General features: G+C 39.3%; 1 protein-coding gene across 1 annotated transcript in view; it reads left to right on the forward strand.

The window, feature by feature from the left end:
• Phex (phosphate regulating endopeptidase X-linked) overlaps nt 1–15,521 on the forward strand; it is a 201,294-nt gene that overhangs the window by 59,930 nt on the left and 125,843 nt on the right. Inside the window, exons 10-11 of the mRNA XM_048440730.3 lie at nt 6,607–6,700; nt 9,122–9,250. Of these exons, the coding sequence (XP_048296687.1) occupies nt 6,607–6,700; nt 9,122–9,250 (223 nt within the window). The remainder of the gene's footprint in view (nt 1–6,606; nt 6,701–9,121; nt 9,251–15,521) is intronic.

Below are 15,521 nucleotides of genomic sequence, written 5' to 3' on the forward strand. Positions count from 1 at the left end.
CGTTACTGTATGTGCCGGGTGCTGTAGAGAGTGTCCATAAGCTCTCGTTGCTCTCTGTTCCTGCAAATGCGACAGGATCGTTCTGTTTTGTGGCTTGCCCTTCCTCTACGATTGCTGTACTCTCTCTATGCAGCTAGTGCTGAAGAAAGAGGGTAGGTGGAGGATTGTATAGGTGTTTGTGGAAAGGTCTTCAGGTGGGGTAAGTCAGTCCTACCAACATTCCATAAGACATGACTCAGTCTTGAGACACGTCTAACTGCAGGAGTGCCCGGAAAACGGAGTCTATCTGTATATCGGGAGGAGAAGGAGTGAGATTTTCTCCAGATAATACCTTTATCAAAGAGTTGATGCCATTTCCTTGAAATGACTGCTTATTTTTACAGCTCCCTCCCCATCTTGCCACAGCACAGTGTACACAGGAAGGCAGGCATTTTGTGAAATGGATTTGTGGCTGTGATGTCCAGCATAGTGCCTCTCACAAAGCAGGCACGTCTTTAAAGTTTCTAGACATTAATCATCTGCTTTACCACTGCCTTGTGTGACCTGGGATCAGAACCCCAAAGAATAAGAAATAGTTCTCCAGGTAGGGGAGAGAGGAAAAGGGCCACGTTGAATATCTGGGGGGTGGAACTAATGTGAATACAGATGTTGCCTTCAAAGTTAGAGGCTAGAAGCTGACAGGCTATTTAGGGCTCAGGATAGTTCGAGAAGGCTTTAGCTTATTGATTCCAACCTCTTCCCACCTGCCCTTCTATTTGGTGGTTCTGTACTGCCACCGTTCTGAGAATTTGCTGTTGGAAACCATACACAGGTCATTCTGACATTGACTAACATCAAGAATAATAATAAAAAGTTCTGGAAGTGGCCCCTATTTTACATAGGAGAAAATTGGTCCAGTTATTCACAATTAAAAAGTAGAGATGATATTCTGAATTGATTCACATTTGTTTTCATATTCCATCTCTCAGTTCCACACATGTCCCTGTATGCAAAACAGGTACTTTTTAAAACTTCTTGAAAGGCTTTGGAGTTATATGTTCATTATTCCACATCCCAAATGATTAGTACCATATGTGGATTAGGGCTTGTTTTTTTTCCCCCTGAATTTGGAGTATTTGTATATACATGATAAAATGGGATCTCAGTTTATAGACAAAACCCAGCATTTGTGTCTCTGCACATCCAAACTTAAAAGGAAGGTCATTTCATAGGATAGATTTGGTGTACCTGCATTTTGTGCCTTGTCACATAATGACATACAGAAATTTTCACTTGTGGTCTTGTGTTAATTTGCAAACGTTTCAGATTTGGAGGCACTTTGGATTTTTTGTATTTGTAGGTTAGGGTTGTCCAATCTGCAGTAACACATCTCTGATTAGTTAGATATTGCAGTTTGGGGAATTCTGTTATTTTTAAGGTTCCAAAGGTACCTTTGGTTGATATTAACTGCTTATTTCTTGATGCTGTTTCACCCCTTAGATCAAGCCTACTGCTCACTTGATAAGATGTGGATGTTCCTCCTAAATGATTGGGTGTGGTGATAGTAATATAGGAATTTTTTATGGTACTGCAAATTGAGCGCAATGTCTTTCAAATGCTAAGAAAGAATTCTAGCTCTGAGCTACATCTCTTACCACTGATTCTTGGCAGATAGAATATTAAAAAAAATACTGGAGCAATGAGACCCCCCCCTTGAGGTGGTGATACAGAGACTACACTGGCTCTTGTAGTTCAAGGGAGCAAATGATTGGGGTGTAATATTGGAGGCATAAGCTAGAGGTTGCCATAGGAAATAAAGGTGATGGTCCAAGTGCAGAAAAAGTTGGTAGTCGAAGGAGCTGCATCCTTCGAGTTACTTCCAGCTCTTCCTGACTCCATGTTCAGTGATGATATACCTAATGTTTAAAATAAACTGTGATAAGAATTCTATACATAGTCAAAATTAACAAATGATGCTTTTTTTTTCTTGGAAGACTGTTGGTAAACATTACCAGCATGCCACTAGGCAGAGGACATTGTAGACTCTCCCTCTTACTGTCTACTGTATCTTTCCTATTGGTTCTCTGATTTGAAGCTGCCCCATAATTGCTCCAAATTCAATAATTTGATCTGAGGAACAGGGTACTATGAATGAGAGGAGTGTGTGTGTGTGAAAGGGGGGGGGTCAAATACAAATAAAAAGAAAGAAGGAAAAAGGAGGACAGAAAGTTCTCTGGGATTTCTTGACTTAAGTGTTCTGCCTTCATGATGTCATCTAAATCCAATGAAATTTTGAAGACCCCATAACCAGATGCCAATGCGTTGGTGTAACAGTTTAACATATAAATCTAGAGGGAAGCAATTCAGTCCATAGTGGTATTTCAAACAAAGAAAATATATACAGATGTGGTTACAGAGATAACAGAGATAGACAATGGTTATACCCAGAGATGATGGGGACAGTGAAAAGCCAAATGAGATACAAAACACTAGTCTTATTAATATCAAGAAGCTACTATCATCGCGAGGACTATAAGACAATGAGAGGAGTAGTGTTACCTTAGACTAGATCTGAGGTCTTATAAATTGGAGCGCTGTGAGATTGCTCTACGGTGGCTGATGCTATGGAAGGAAATCAATGATGGTACTGGAGACAAAAAAAGAGACACAGTTAAGATACATAATTTGAATGAGAATGAGAGAGGGAGAGGGTGGGATGGTGGCAGAGAGGGAGCAGAGGGAACAGTGAGAGAGAGGAAGAGGAGAGAGAGAGAGAGAGAGAGAGAGAGAGAGAGAGAGAGAGGGAGAGAGAGAGAGAGAGAGGCGAGAAGCACAAATGAAAACACAAAGAAGGTTGGTAATGGAGAGCATCCCTTTTATCTTTGGGAATTTTGCTCAGCTTTGGTGATTTTTCTTGTCTCCAATTTTATTTTCATATAAATCAAGCAGAATGTATAGTTAGATGATTCTTCTTAGAAAGAAGTTCCTAGAGGCTCACTCGAAAAGTGTCCAGTTATGTGGACCTCTTAGTATGCTCATTTTTTCTGAACATCACCTAGCATATGGCTCTTGAAAGTGTAGTCCACAGATCATGCAGAATCTCAGTCTTTTCCCCCAGTGTACAAAATCAGGAGCTGTAATCAGTTAAGATCTCCAGAGATACAGACACTCAAATATTGACATTAAAATTTAAGGATTGATCTAGGGTTTAGGAAGTCCTAGTTGAGCTATGTATGCAGACCATTTAGAAGACAGGATTTTCTTAGGCTATCAGTTCTCAACCATAACATATATCAGAATTGTCTGTGTAGGATTTGTTAAAATACACATATCTGGGGCCCTATTGATATAGTTACTAATGCAGTGGTAGATCTAGGGTAGGGATCAGGGTTTTTATACCTAGTTTTCCAGTTATGTGTAATCTGTTGGTCCAAGGGCCAGTTGAGAACTACTGCCTCAGGCATTTGTCTGGACAGTCTATAGGATTTTAGAAGACCTCATTGACTCACCTTTCTGGCTCACTTCAAATAGTAGGCATTGGGGGAAGGAATGAATGCAAATGCCATTGGAAAGATTGGGCACTTCTTTGAAAGTCTCTTGATTTTCAACCTTTGCTTTCTCCATCTATAAATGGGGATAATAGCAGCCACCCCACAGCACTGTTCCAGCTGCCACAGACGGTATCTTATCTCTGAAATGTAATATAAATGGAAGCTCCTGGAACTTGAGAACATGAGGGAGGGGAACAAAGACTTCTTAAATAGCAGATCTTCTGAGTCAGAGGCTTTGGAGAAGAATTCCATATTGCTGTTCTAGTGGCAGGCCCTTTGCTGGGATGACTTTCTTTCTATTATTTATTAATATTTGGGGAAATTACTGTATTGCAAAAGTGTTTTTTGGACCAACAAGAAGGGGAAGTATGGCTTATGTTCAATGACTGTTGCTGAGTCTGTGTTTTTTGTTTTGTTTTATTTTGATATGTCTGTTCATTAGGTGGTAGTGATTCAGTCATTATGATCATCTCTGTTCCGGACAGGATGATATTATCACTCCTAATCTGTACCCCATAGTGTTCTGTCAGCAGTTTTATAAGACATTGGAACAACTCCTCAGCGCCTTTGTCTCCCTGGGGGAGCTTCTCAGCCAGTATGCCATCTTCTACTTCTTGGAGAACTTGTTATGCTATTGTCTTCGTAAGGTCTCGGCCAGAAAGGCCTGACTGTTCTTTTTCTGATCTCCATGATGTCTGCAAGCGCCTTTGGTGAAGTGTTTTCAGATTTCCGTTTCTTGTCAGGAAACTGGCATTGAATTAGTAGTTTTTGTATATCATTATGTGGTGTATGGGAAAGCACACAGGCCTTAGATGTACCTGGCTCTAGGCTAGCCTCCATGGCTTATTACAGTGCCTCTACGTAGGCATAACTGCAGCTTCAGTCTCCATGAGTCCCTGGGAGCCCTACTTAATTGAATGTGTGGGCTGTGTTCTCCTGGTGTCCTAGAACTCTGTGGCTTCTACAAATCTTCATTGCCCTCTTCTGTGGGATTTCCTGAGATTCACCTAATGTTTTGCTGTGCATTTCTGCATCTGATCTCATCAGCTGCTGGAAGAAACCTCTCTGATGATGATTGGGCTGGGTTCTGATCTATGAGTATAGCAAAATATCATTGGGAAGCATTTCATTGACTTTTTTTTTTGTCAGTCGTGTTTAATTCTATCCTAGGTCTCTGAACCAACCATCCTGGCCATTCAAGCAGTGTTAGGCATGGGCACTGTCTTGTAGCTTGGGCCTCAAGTTAGACCAATCATTGGTTGGCTACTCTCACAAACTCTGAGCCACCATTTCCCTAGTGTATCTTAAAGTCGGGACAGGTTGTGAATTGAATGTTTTGTGGCTGGGTTGAAGTCCCAGTTCCACTGGAAGCCTAGTCTGGTTATATAAGATGGCTTTATATCCTCCATTACTAGAAGACCTCTCTAGGGTCAATGTCATAGGTTACAGGAGGTTTCCACTACCCCTCAATGCCACCCATTCTAGTCATCTCTCCCCATACACTCTTCCTCCACTCCTCTTGACCACACCTGATCTCTCCTTTAGAGAGACAGGAGTTGAAGCAATTATTAGTAATGGAAGTACAAATTAATAACAAGAAAATGGCAAAATGTCCCTTTTTCTATACTAGTATGCCATTTTAGTTAGCAGGAGGGTGTTGGCTAAAGTAGATCTGACAAGAGTATGCCAAAACTTTCTGAAATAGCCAAGAAGATTTTTATGAAACACATATTTACATATCTGGTCATACTAATATGATTTTATGTGGATAATTTGTCTTAATGTACAAATGTCATGATGTTTGAAAAATTAATTCATGGCCTTAAACATTTTATCTTTCAAATTTTCATTTCTATATTTATTATAAATAATTCTTTGAGGGATTGGAGAGATGACTCAGTGGTTAAGAGCACTGCTGTTCTTGCAGAGGACTTGGGTCAGTTATCAGCACGTACAAGGTTACTCACAGCAATCAATAGGTCTCCAGTTCCAGGGGATCATAACTCTGGCTTCTTCAGACACTGCACATATGTGGTGTTCTTACACATATGCACACAAAATGCTTATGCGCATTAAATAAAAACATGCAAATCTTCAAGCATGAAGGCACATGCTTGTAATCCCAGCACACTTATGAGATATAGGCATAAGGATCATGAACTCAAGGTCATCCAGGACTACATAGAGAAAAACTGTCTCAAAAATATTTCTGGTATGTTCTATATATCTGTATAAATTAAAACAAACATTTCTATACTTGTATATATTCAAAAATATTTTGCTCATTGGAGAACATATCTACTGTGGCAGTTTCATGCAAATAAACCTGTGAATTGTTCTCAATGGGTTGGTTAGTATCATCATGTCTCACTGCTGTTCACATTTCTGCATGACCCAGGAGTCATCTTAGGAACGTGTGTCATTAGTCACCAGGGTAATGGCAGCTAAGAGGGGATGGATCATTAAATATCTATCATCACGGGTGAGTTAGAAATGAGCTCAGACCACACATCTTTCTGAGGTCAGGGATTATTTTCCTTATAGAACAGGCAACACTTAATATAGAACAGAATTTTGAAAATATGTATCAGAGCTTTACAGAACCATATGAGATTCTTTATATGTTTTGAGGTCAACAAGACTTAGGAGTTCACTCTGTTAATGACTGTGTTATTTTAACCTCACAATCACCTTGTGAAGTCGGGAACATCCTCATCATTTCATGAGAAAAGATAATCAAGAAGGCTTAGTTGATTTGCCTGGGCTCACATATTTAGAGCTTATAGAAACAAAGTAAAAATTTAGATGATTGCTATTAATGAATATTTTTATTTTAGTTTCCAAAAGGCCAACAACATGCAGGCATTGGACCAGTTCATTAGTAAGTTGAAGGTATTCCCATTTGCAGATACAGAAAACTGGAGGAAGGCCTATGCCTTGTGGCAGGAATCTTTAAGCTGATTTTGGTGGTACTCATTAACCTTGTAGTATCCTTGCCAACAGCCCCCCAAAGTGCTTATCAGGGAATCAGATATGACCCAAAATGTAATAAATATTCATTTCTTTCCTTTAACAGAACCATTGCCAACTATTTGGTGTGGAGAATGGTTTATTCCAGAATTCCAAACCTCAGCAGGCGCTTTCAGTATAGATGGCTGGAATTCTCAAGGGTAAGTTAATGAATATCAAAACATTTCATACATGCTGGAACAGTCCCAATGTTAACCATTCCAGTAAAAAAAATCATTAAGGATGGCATTTAGTGAGCTTACAGTCTAAACTCTCCTTTAAACTTTTTCATGCTATTTCATTTTATTCAGGTATACCTATATCCTGTAAAAAGTACCTCAAGCTCTACCTTGGACTGTATAATAATATTTAGAGTGATACTTTGGGCCATGAAATCTTGTTCAAACATCCCTCTTTAACAGCTCATTTCTTCTTTTTTTTTTTAGTGCTCTTAACTGAAATTAATGGCTTTGATGTTTTTTTTAATGATACATCACTTTCAAAATAGTTCAAATTTCATTACCTTTTTACTGGTAAACACTTGTGATAATTGTGTATATTTGTGGGGTTCAGTGTGATGTTTTGATCTACAAATGTATTATAGAAAAATTCAATCAAGATAATGAACATATACATCATTTCAGCAACATATCATGACTTCTGTGTTGAGAACATCAAAGCTCTATTTTATCAAAATTGAAATACATAATTATCGTTAACTGTGATCACTTTACACGGTATGACAAGTGCTGCATAATCTCAAGTATATGTGGAATATGAAATAGTTGATCAAAAAGCAGTGAGTAGGAAGGCGGTTACTAGAAGTTCGAGGAGAGAGGCTGGGAAAGAGATGCGCATCAAAGGATGTACAAATTCAATTAGACTGGATGGATACAGTCTGATGATCTTTACTGTAACTATGGTTTTCAAGGTTTCTCCGTGTTCTAATTATATACAGAGAGAATGTTCCAGCTTCATTTTCACTTGGTATTAGGATTGCATCTTTAATTTTCCTTAGATATTCAATCTTAATTCTATCCAAATTCTGCTAGACCCATTTCAACGTCTTCCCATGGTATCCTCAAGTGCCTGAATCCAGTTTCTTTCCTCCACTTACCTGGCCCTTGAGTCTTTGTTTCTCACCCACCCCGTTGCCTCCCAACTTGCACAGATATTGCTTTCATCTGCATTTCTGAGGCTTATGACTAATTCTGCTTCAGCTTAGAGGACTTAAGGATTTTGTGGCTTTAAAAAGTATTTTATTTTTCTATCAATTTAAGTCAAAGTGAATGTCAAATCGTATAAGCTCTTATTTCATTTAACATGCATTTGAATTCTTAGAGAAACTGACAAATAAAGAAATTTATAGTGGACCATTATACCTGGAGAGTGATATGGTTATTTGGGGCACGTTTTGGCTCTTTATAGTCAACTAGAATATAAAAAGTTACTTTATCTCAGAGGCTGGATAAGCATGAAGCAATTGCTTATATTTAGGCCATATCAAATCGTTAAGATAGAAAACAAGTAGGTATTTTTGCTGTGTGTGTATTTTTAACTTGTATGGATCACATAAAAGATGGTGCCCAGCTGCTCTCCACCCCCACTGTGAAGAGAATGAGAGAGCAAGGTGTAAGAAGTGGTGTGTGAAAATTTGAGGTTAGGTATAAGGGGATGTTTTTTGCACATGAAGTGCTAAATATAATATTGAATTGCCGAAGGAGGTTGTAGGATTGCTTTCTCTGGAGATTTTAAAAATAGCTTCATCCCTTACCTCTGAGAAGGGTCGTGTTCCCAGAAAGCAAAGAAAGGAGAGATGAATTTAAGCTTTAATCCCTTTGCCCTGTTCTAACAACCTGGCTCTAAAATTGTGCATGGGATATTCCAGGCCCCCTGTTCTCAGGGCCTCCCTCCCTCACTGTCTGCCTACACACTCCAGCCTCCAGGGAAAACTTACATGACATTTATTTCTGTGCTTTTGTCCCCAAGAGTAAACCTTGGCACTTTCAAATCCTGCTTCTGAAGTCCCTTATTGTTTATGAAAGTTTTCTTAAAATGGCATAATGTGGCAGATGGGAAAAGCATTTACATCTGTATTTTACTCTGCAGTGACACTGTGTAAATGGGCCCCCCAGGTTGTTCATGGTGAGATGTGTCTGCTGGTCCGCTAACAAGAACTTTGATTACCTACAATTCTAAACCTTCCCTGGCAGAACTGTAGTCCTCGATAGATACTAAGTACTGTCTGGGCCCTGGAAATGCATCCCTTTCTGTCCTTACTTGCTGCAGAAAAGCTATGCTATTGCCCATATGTTTTGCTTAATGAAGAAAATTGGAATAAAGGTGAAATGCATTGTTTTTCCACTGTCAAAATAGTTTGATTTAGTTGTAGCTAGAAATTAGGGACAAGCGTATGTTTTATTTTTCTCCATCTGATTTCACCTTGACCTTCCTTATCTGGCATGTGTACGAGAAGGGCGGGAAGTCCTTTCATAGACTACTTTCTTCAGATAGGTTGACTTTTTTCCCCTAGCAAACTATTATTGAAACAAAGCTCAAATTGTATTGTTTATTCTCCACAGGTAATCCAGGGGACGACGACTCTGCTGCCTCAGTGGGACAAATGTGTAAACTTTATTGAAAGTGCCCTCCCTTATGTTGTGGGGAAAATGTTTGTGAACGTTCACTTCCGGGAAGATAAGAAGGAGATGGTAAGTGGAGCTTGCTGAATGCTCAAAACAAACCAACAGAAGGCTGCTCATCTAGGCAGATCTGACAGACATGATGACCCGCAGTCTAAGGTCCGTCTTCCAGGGTCTAGAGAGTCACAGGCCTTCTTTTCTGCTTCTTTGCATTTTTCTTTCTTTTTTATTATTTGCTTATTTATTTATTCGTTCATTCATTTATCTATTTTTTATTTTTTAAAGAAAACAATCTTTTTTATTTTATATACCAATCCATGTTCCCAATCCCTCCCCTTCCTCCCCTTCCCTCCCCTTCCTCCCCTTCCCTCCACCTAGCCCCATCCCCCCATACCACCCCCCACCCACTCCTCAGAGAGGGTAAGGCACATTGCTTTGGGAAAGGTCCAAGACCCTCCCTTCTATATCTAGGCGGAGCAAGGTATCCATCCAAAGAGAATGGGTTCCAAAAAGCCAGTACAAGCTGTAGGGATAAATCCTGGTGGCCCCGCAGTTTGCCCTAGCCACACAACTGTCACCCACATTCAGAGGGACTAGTTTGGTCCTAAGTTGTTTCTTTCCCTGTCCAGCTGGAGTTGGTGAGCTCCCATTAGCTCAGGAAAATTGTTTCAGTGGGTGTCCCCATCATGGTCTTGACCTCTTTGCTCATATTCTCACTCTTCCCACTCTTCAGCTGGGCTTTGGGAGCTCAGCCCAGTGCTCTGATACCCCATTTGACCAGCATCACTGCCCCCCCCAATCTGTCACTGACAACTGCTGTTATATTCTCTTTATCTAGGAGTTTCATTTTTTTTGATTCCACATATAAATCTTTTCTGTTCTGTGTCTGACTTATTTCACTTAGCACAATGTCCTCCAAGTTTATCTATGTTATTGGAAAAGATAGGATTTCTTGATTTCATGGTTAAGTCATACACAGACACACATTATATTTTCTGCCTATCTGCTCACTGAGGACAATCTAGGTTGATTTTATGTCTTGGTTATTAGGAAAAATGCTACAATGAGCATGAGATTGAGTTGTCTCCTGAAGACATTGCTTTTATTTCCTTTGGAAATATAGCCAGTAGTAGAATGGTTGGATCATTATGGTAGTCTTGCTTGGAATTTCCGGAGCTCTTCTGTAGACTTACCTTGATGGCAGTGCCAGTTCTTATCTCAAGCAGCAGTGTACAAGGTGCCTTTATTTCTTCTACACTTGCCTCTTTTGACCCTCACAGTAGTCCCCTCTTAACAGGCACGAAGTGTGACTTCACTGTGGTTTTGATTTTGACTTCTTTGATTAGTGACATGTAGTACATTTTTATACACCTCTTGGGTATTTGCATGTCTTTGGAAAATGTCTATCCAGCTCTTTTGTTCATTTTTAATTAGGTCATTATTATTGCTACCTTTGCTATTGAGAGTGCATTTTTGAGTTATAAGTTTGAATTTAGCCACTTTTGTGTGGATTTTCTTTGTATGAAGTACATTTTACCAAGGACAGTAAGCAAAATATTAGTGTGTGATTCACAGATAAAGCAGTATATTGTCAATCAGGTATAACATATAAGCATATAGGATACAGATAGTTTAGAACCATTTAGTTTAAAGTAAAGATGTAGAGTCTATTAAGCCATGGTTGTTCAAAAGGCTGATGTTATATAGTGATAAAAATACCAAATAGTGGGTGTTATGTATCTTATACTAGAGTTTATTTTTAACTACCACTAAACTAAATACATTCTCCTTTGTTAATTTGTTTTTACTATCCTTGGGGAATTTATTTCTAGTTTGAGACCCTCTGTTTTAAATAAATAGTCCTCTTCCAAATAGATCCACCAAGAAATGAATGCTTCATTTTTAAAAATGTTCAATATGTATCCCTAAATGTTTTCATTTGCTCTTTGGCCAGAGTAAACAAATGGAAAACTTATCAAACAATCACAGTGATAACACTAAAATACCAAAAGAATATAAATGCAAGTGAGTAAAAAAAATCTATATAGTGGGAGAGGTTTGATAGACATATTTTAACTAATATGAAAAATAGTAAATTTATTTTTCTCCGTTTTGGTGGACATGTCCTCTTTACATGTCTCAGGGTAAAACATTCTAAAATGAGTTGATTTTTGCACTTTATGCATTTATTTTGATGTACATGAGGATAGTATGTTACTCGTGCAGATATTTATGTCCTTTTTATGACATTATTTGCCTCCATATGCCCTAAGTCTTTGCCTCAGGGGATACTTAAGTTGGGAACTTGGAAGACAAATCTGGCTTTTTATAGCCTTGTTTCAGGGATCCCATCCAAGAACCACCTGGAACACTGATGCACTTGTTAAAAAAAATCTGTATTATTAGCTGTAGGAAAAAAAAAAGAAAAGAAAAGAAAAGAAAAGAAAGCAATTAAAACAGAAAGAGCCACATTGGAGCCGATTCTAGAAAGTCTGATTTAGACCCCCCCCAAAAAAACACAAAAAAACAAACAAACAAACAAAAAACAAAATAAAAAACCCTGCCATTGCTTATTTACCAAGAAGAGTTTGTTAAAGCAAATGAATCTCAGATGGTAAAATCTTCAGGTACTTTTCAAGCCTTAGCCTGTCTACAAATCATATGGCCTTGTAAAAATGCAGAATCCCATTGCAATATATGGCAAAGTCGCTGCATTTTAGCAAAGATTCTCTATAATGTGATTAAGTCTAGGGCCCCAATTTCTAGCACATTCTCAGTTCATGCTGCTGATGTTCTAGGTACCACACTTTGAGTGGCAAGTCTCTCACCTCACTCACTAGAAAATAATTATCCCGCAGAACAGAAGCCCCAGTGATCGACTTGAGCAGGTCAAACCAGGCCGCTCGACTTGGACAGCAAGCAACACTCTGTTTACTCAAATGGTAATAGTCTGAATACTGCTTCAGTTTTTCAGTCCCTGAAAATCTCAGTGATTGAGACCGTGCCAAATCCCGCGTTAGGGTTTCTGGACTTGTGTCCTGACCCACTCCCTAAACTATTTAGCTTGCCCTTAAAATTAGTATTTCTTCTTCTGGGTGACACCTGTTCTTTAATGTATCTTGAGCTTCTCCTCGGCAGGGCTGGCCTAATGGCCTCTGGTTGAGAGCCTCTGATAGTCCTCTTGTCTGTGGTGACTGGGAGGGAGCAAGTGATTCATTTCAAGGTTTTCTTTGCAGAAGAAACGCGCCTTCCTACTCATCCCCCTCTGCTGCCTTAGTTGTCTGCCTCTTCCAACCCACTGGTCTACTAGTGTTGTCTTTTCTTCCTCTGGGGGTGGCGGTGGTGGATAATTACACATTACTGCTTCCTTCTGGTTTTCGAAGCGCAAGTATACCTGGGTCCATGCAGGCACACTGATGCCAGCTCCTGTTCCTTCACTCACAGAACTCCCGGGGATTTTAGCCAATTTAATTAGCGATGGGACAAACAGGATAGAGAAAAAGAGAGTCTTTCAACACAGAGCCATCTAAAGAGGTGAGATTGAATAAGCCCCCGCTGTTCCGAGAATGGAACAGAGCTGTTAGCTGCAAGCCTTGCTTGTATTCTATGTGAGGGACTGGCCAACAGAGTGAGGAAAAGGAGATGCAGACCTCTTTCCACATTTGTTGCCTTTGTGGGCCAAAGTAGCACTGTCCAGCAGAGCTGGGATATGAGCCACGTGTATGTGTTTAAATTTTCTAGGGCTTGGGTTAAAAATGTAGTGGATTGGTGAGCTGGCTCAGTGGGTAAAGCTCTTCTGGGCAAGCCTTAAGATCCGAGTTCAGTAAAAATTCAGTGTAACGGGAACAGGTGAAATTCATGCTAGTTCTTTGCCTTCACCTACTCTATATAAAAGACTGTCGTTTCAATGTGCATGTAGAGGCAGAGGTATTTTTCTTTGCAGTGTTCTGCTTTACTTTGCTGAGAAAGGGTCCCTCACTGTACATAAAGCCTCGTTGATTTGGAAAAACTCCCTGGCTAGCAAGCCATACCCACATAGGGCTGGAAGTTTAGGCACACACAGACACATCCAGCCTCTTGCATGGGTTTTTGGGAATGTGAACTCAGGTCCCCATCCTTGCATAATGGACACTTTGACAACTGAACTACCCCCTCCCCCCAGGCTGTAATTCTTAGATTTATGTTCACAGAGGTCAGATGAAGATCTGTAGGAAAGTAAGGAGAGGAAATGATTGTCCTGAGGTCTGATGTGATAGTCACAATATAATTAAATCTAGTGGTGAAGATTGTAGTAGCAACATTAACTGGGGTTTAGCTATGTGCCCAGTACTTTTCTAAACACATTTCAGATGTGTAATCATTTATATTGACCTTGTGATTGCTATTAGTACTTCCACTTTCCAGATTGACAAAACTGAGGCTTGGAGAATATTCATAAATTCTTTGAGGTCATATAGCATGACAATTGCTTAGGTTAGATCTCAGTCCAGTTAGTCTGGCTTAAGCCCATGTTCTATTGTGAATTAGTTTTATGTTAACTCTTAATAAATTTTTGAAGCAATTGGCTTATAAAAGGCAAGGGTTATAAAAAGGAACTTGCTCATGGTTGTGATGCTTCCAGTCTATGATCAGGTGGCCCTGTTGCTTTTTGACCCGTGACAATACAGCCTATTATTGCAGATGCATGTGGTACAACACTTATCTAATGGACATGGAGTTAAATGAAGGAAAAGGAGGGTACTGGAATATTGAAATATCTCTGACTAGGTCCCATACCTCAAAGGCACTACCATGTTTGGATAGCACCATCTTGACAGTCGACCTTAGCCACACAGAGCTTTGGGGACCTCTTAATAGCCAGGCTAGATAGAACACATTCCTAGATTCTCTCTGAAAAACGTCTGGGTCATCACCAATTTTATGATCAAAATGAGGAACTTGGAAACTTCACAGTGACCTTTTCTGTAATTAATTCAAAGTTGTTAGGAGACTAGAAAAAGCAAAAAAGGCACTACTTCCTATTTCTTAGCTTTTCAGAGATGGGAAACAGAAGAGGTTTTGTTGCTAGCATTTCAACATCTTAAAGAAAAAGGCAGTGAAACTTAATTCAAATCCAACCAATTGTATTTCATTCTTGGGTTTACATGATTCTCCAAAGAAACAGTCAAACAGCAAGGAACAAGAGGGCCACCAGAGGTTTGACGAAAAGGACCACTCTAGGCATGTCTTTGGCTCAGTCTGCATTCCAAGCTCAGTTTCCAGCATTTCCTACATACACAGTTTTAAGAAGTAATCTCTGATATCTGGGACCAGAGATCACTGTTTGGAATGGTGGCCCAAAACTGTACTTTTCAAAAATTTTTTTTTTTAAAATAAATGTTTACCATTCTCTAGTTACTAAGCAGGATGTGGACATACATATTAAAGGACAGGATGTTTATTGTGTTGAATTTTCTTAAAGATTTTTTTTTACTTTGACTCTAGTTTCTAGAAAATTCAGTAAAGTTGGAATTTCCATTTAACTGAACTATGTTTTGCTGTTGTTTGTATTTTTAAAAAATCATATTTTGCTTTATTTCATTGTACATACTGTGTACGCAAACAAGTTACCTTTACTTATGTATCTCAGCTCCACCACTAAAAGCTTTGTGCTGTCTCCTCACATTTTCTTTTTTTCCTTTGTTTTTTTATTAATTTTATTGAGTATTTTCTCTGCTCCCCCCTTCTTTTCCCATCCCCTTCTACCCTCTCCCATGGTACCCATGCTCCCAATTTACTCAGGAGATTTTGCCTTTTTCTACTTCCCATGTAGATTAGATCCACGTATGTCTCTCTTAGGGTCCTCATTGTTGTCTAGGTTCTCTGGGATTGTGAATTGTAGGCTGATTTTCTTTGCTTTATATCTAAAAGCCACTTATAAGTAAGTACATATCATATTTGTCTTTCTGGGTTTCCTCATTCAATATGATGTTTTCTAGATCCATCCATCTGCCTGCAAAATTTAAGATGTCATTTTTTTTTTTTTTTGCTGTGTAGTACTACATCGTGTAAATGTACCACTTTTCCTTATCCATTCTTTGGTCAAGAGGCATTGCTTCCAAGTTCTGGCTATGACAAACAATGCTGCTATGAACATAGTTGAGCACATGTCCTTGTGGTACAATTGAGCATCCTTTGGGTATATACCCAAAAGTGGTATTGCTGGGTCTTGGGGAAAGTTGTTTTCTAATTTTCTGAGAAATTGCCATACTGATATTCAAAGGGGCTGTACCAGTTAGCATTCCCACCAGCAATGCAGGAGTGTTCCCTTTATCACACATCCTCTCCAGCATAAGTTGTC

Source organism: Myodes glareolus, chromosome X (genome assembly GCF_982192425.1).
Source record: "Myodes glareolus chromosome X, mMyoGla1.1, whole genome shotgun sequence".
Lineage (NCBI taxonomy): Eukaryota > Metazoa > Chordata > Mammalia > Rodentia > Cricetidae > Myodes > Myodes glareolus.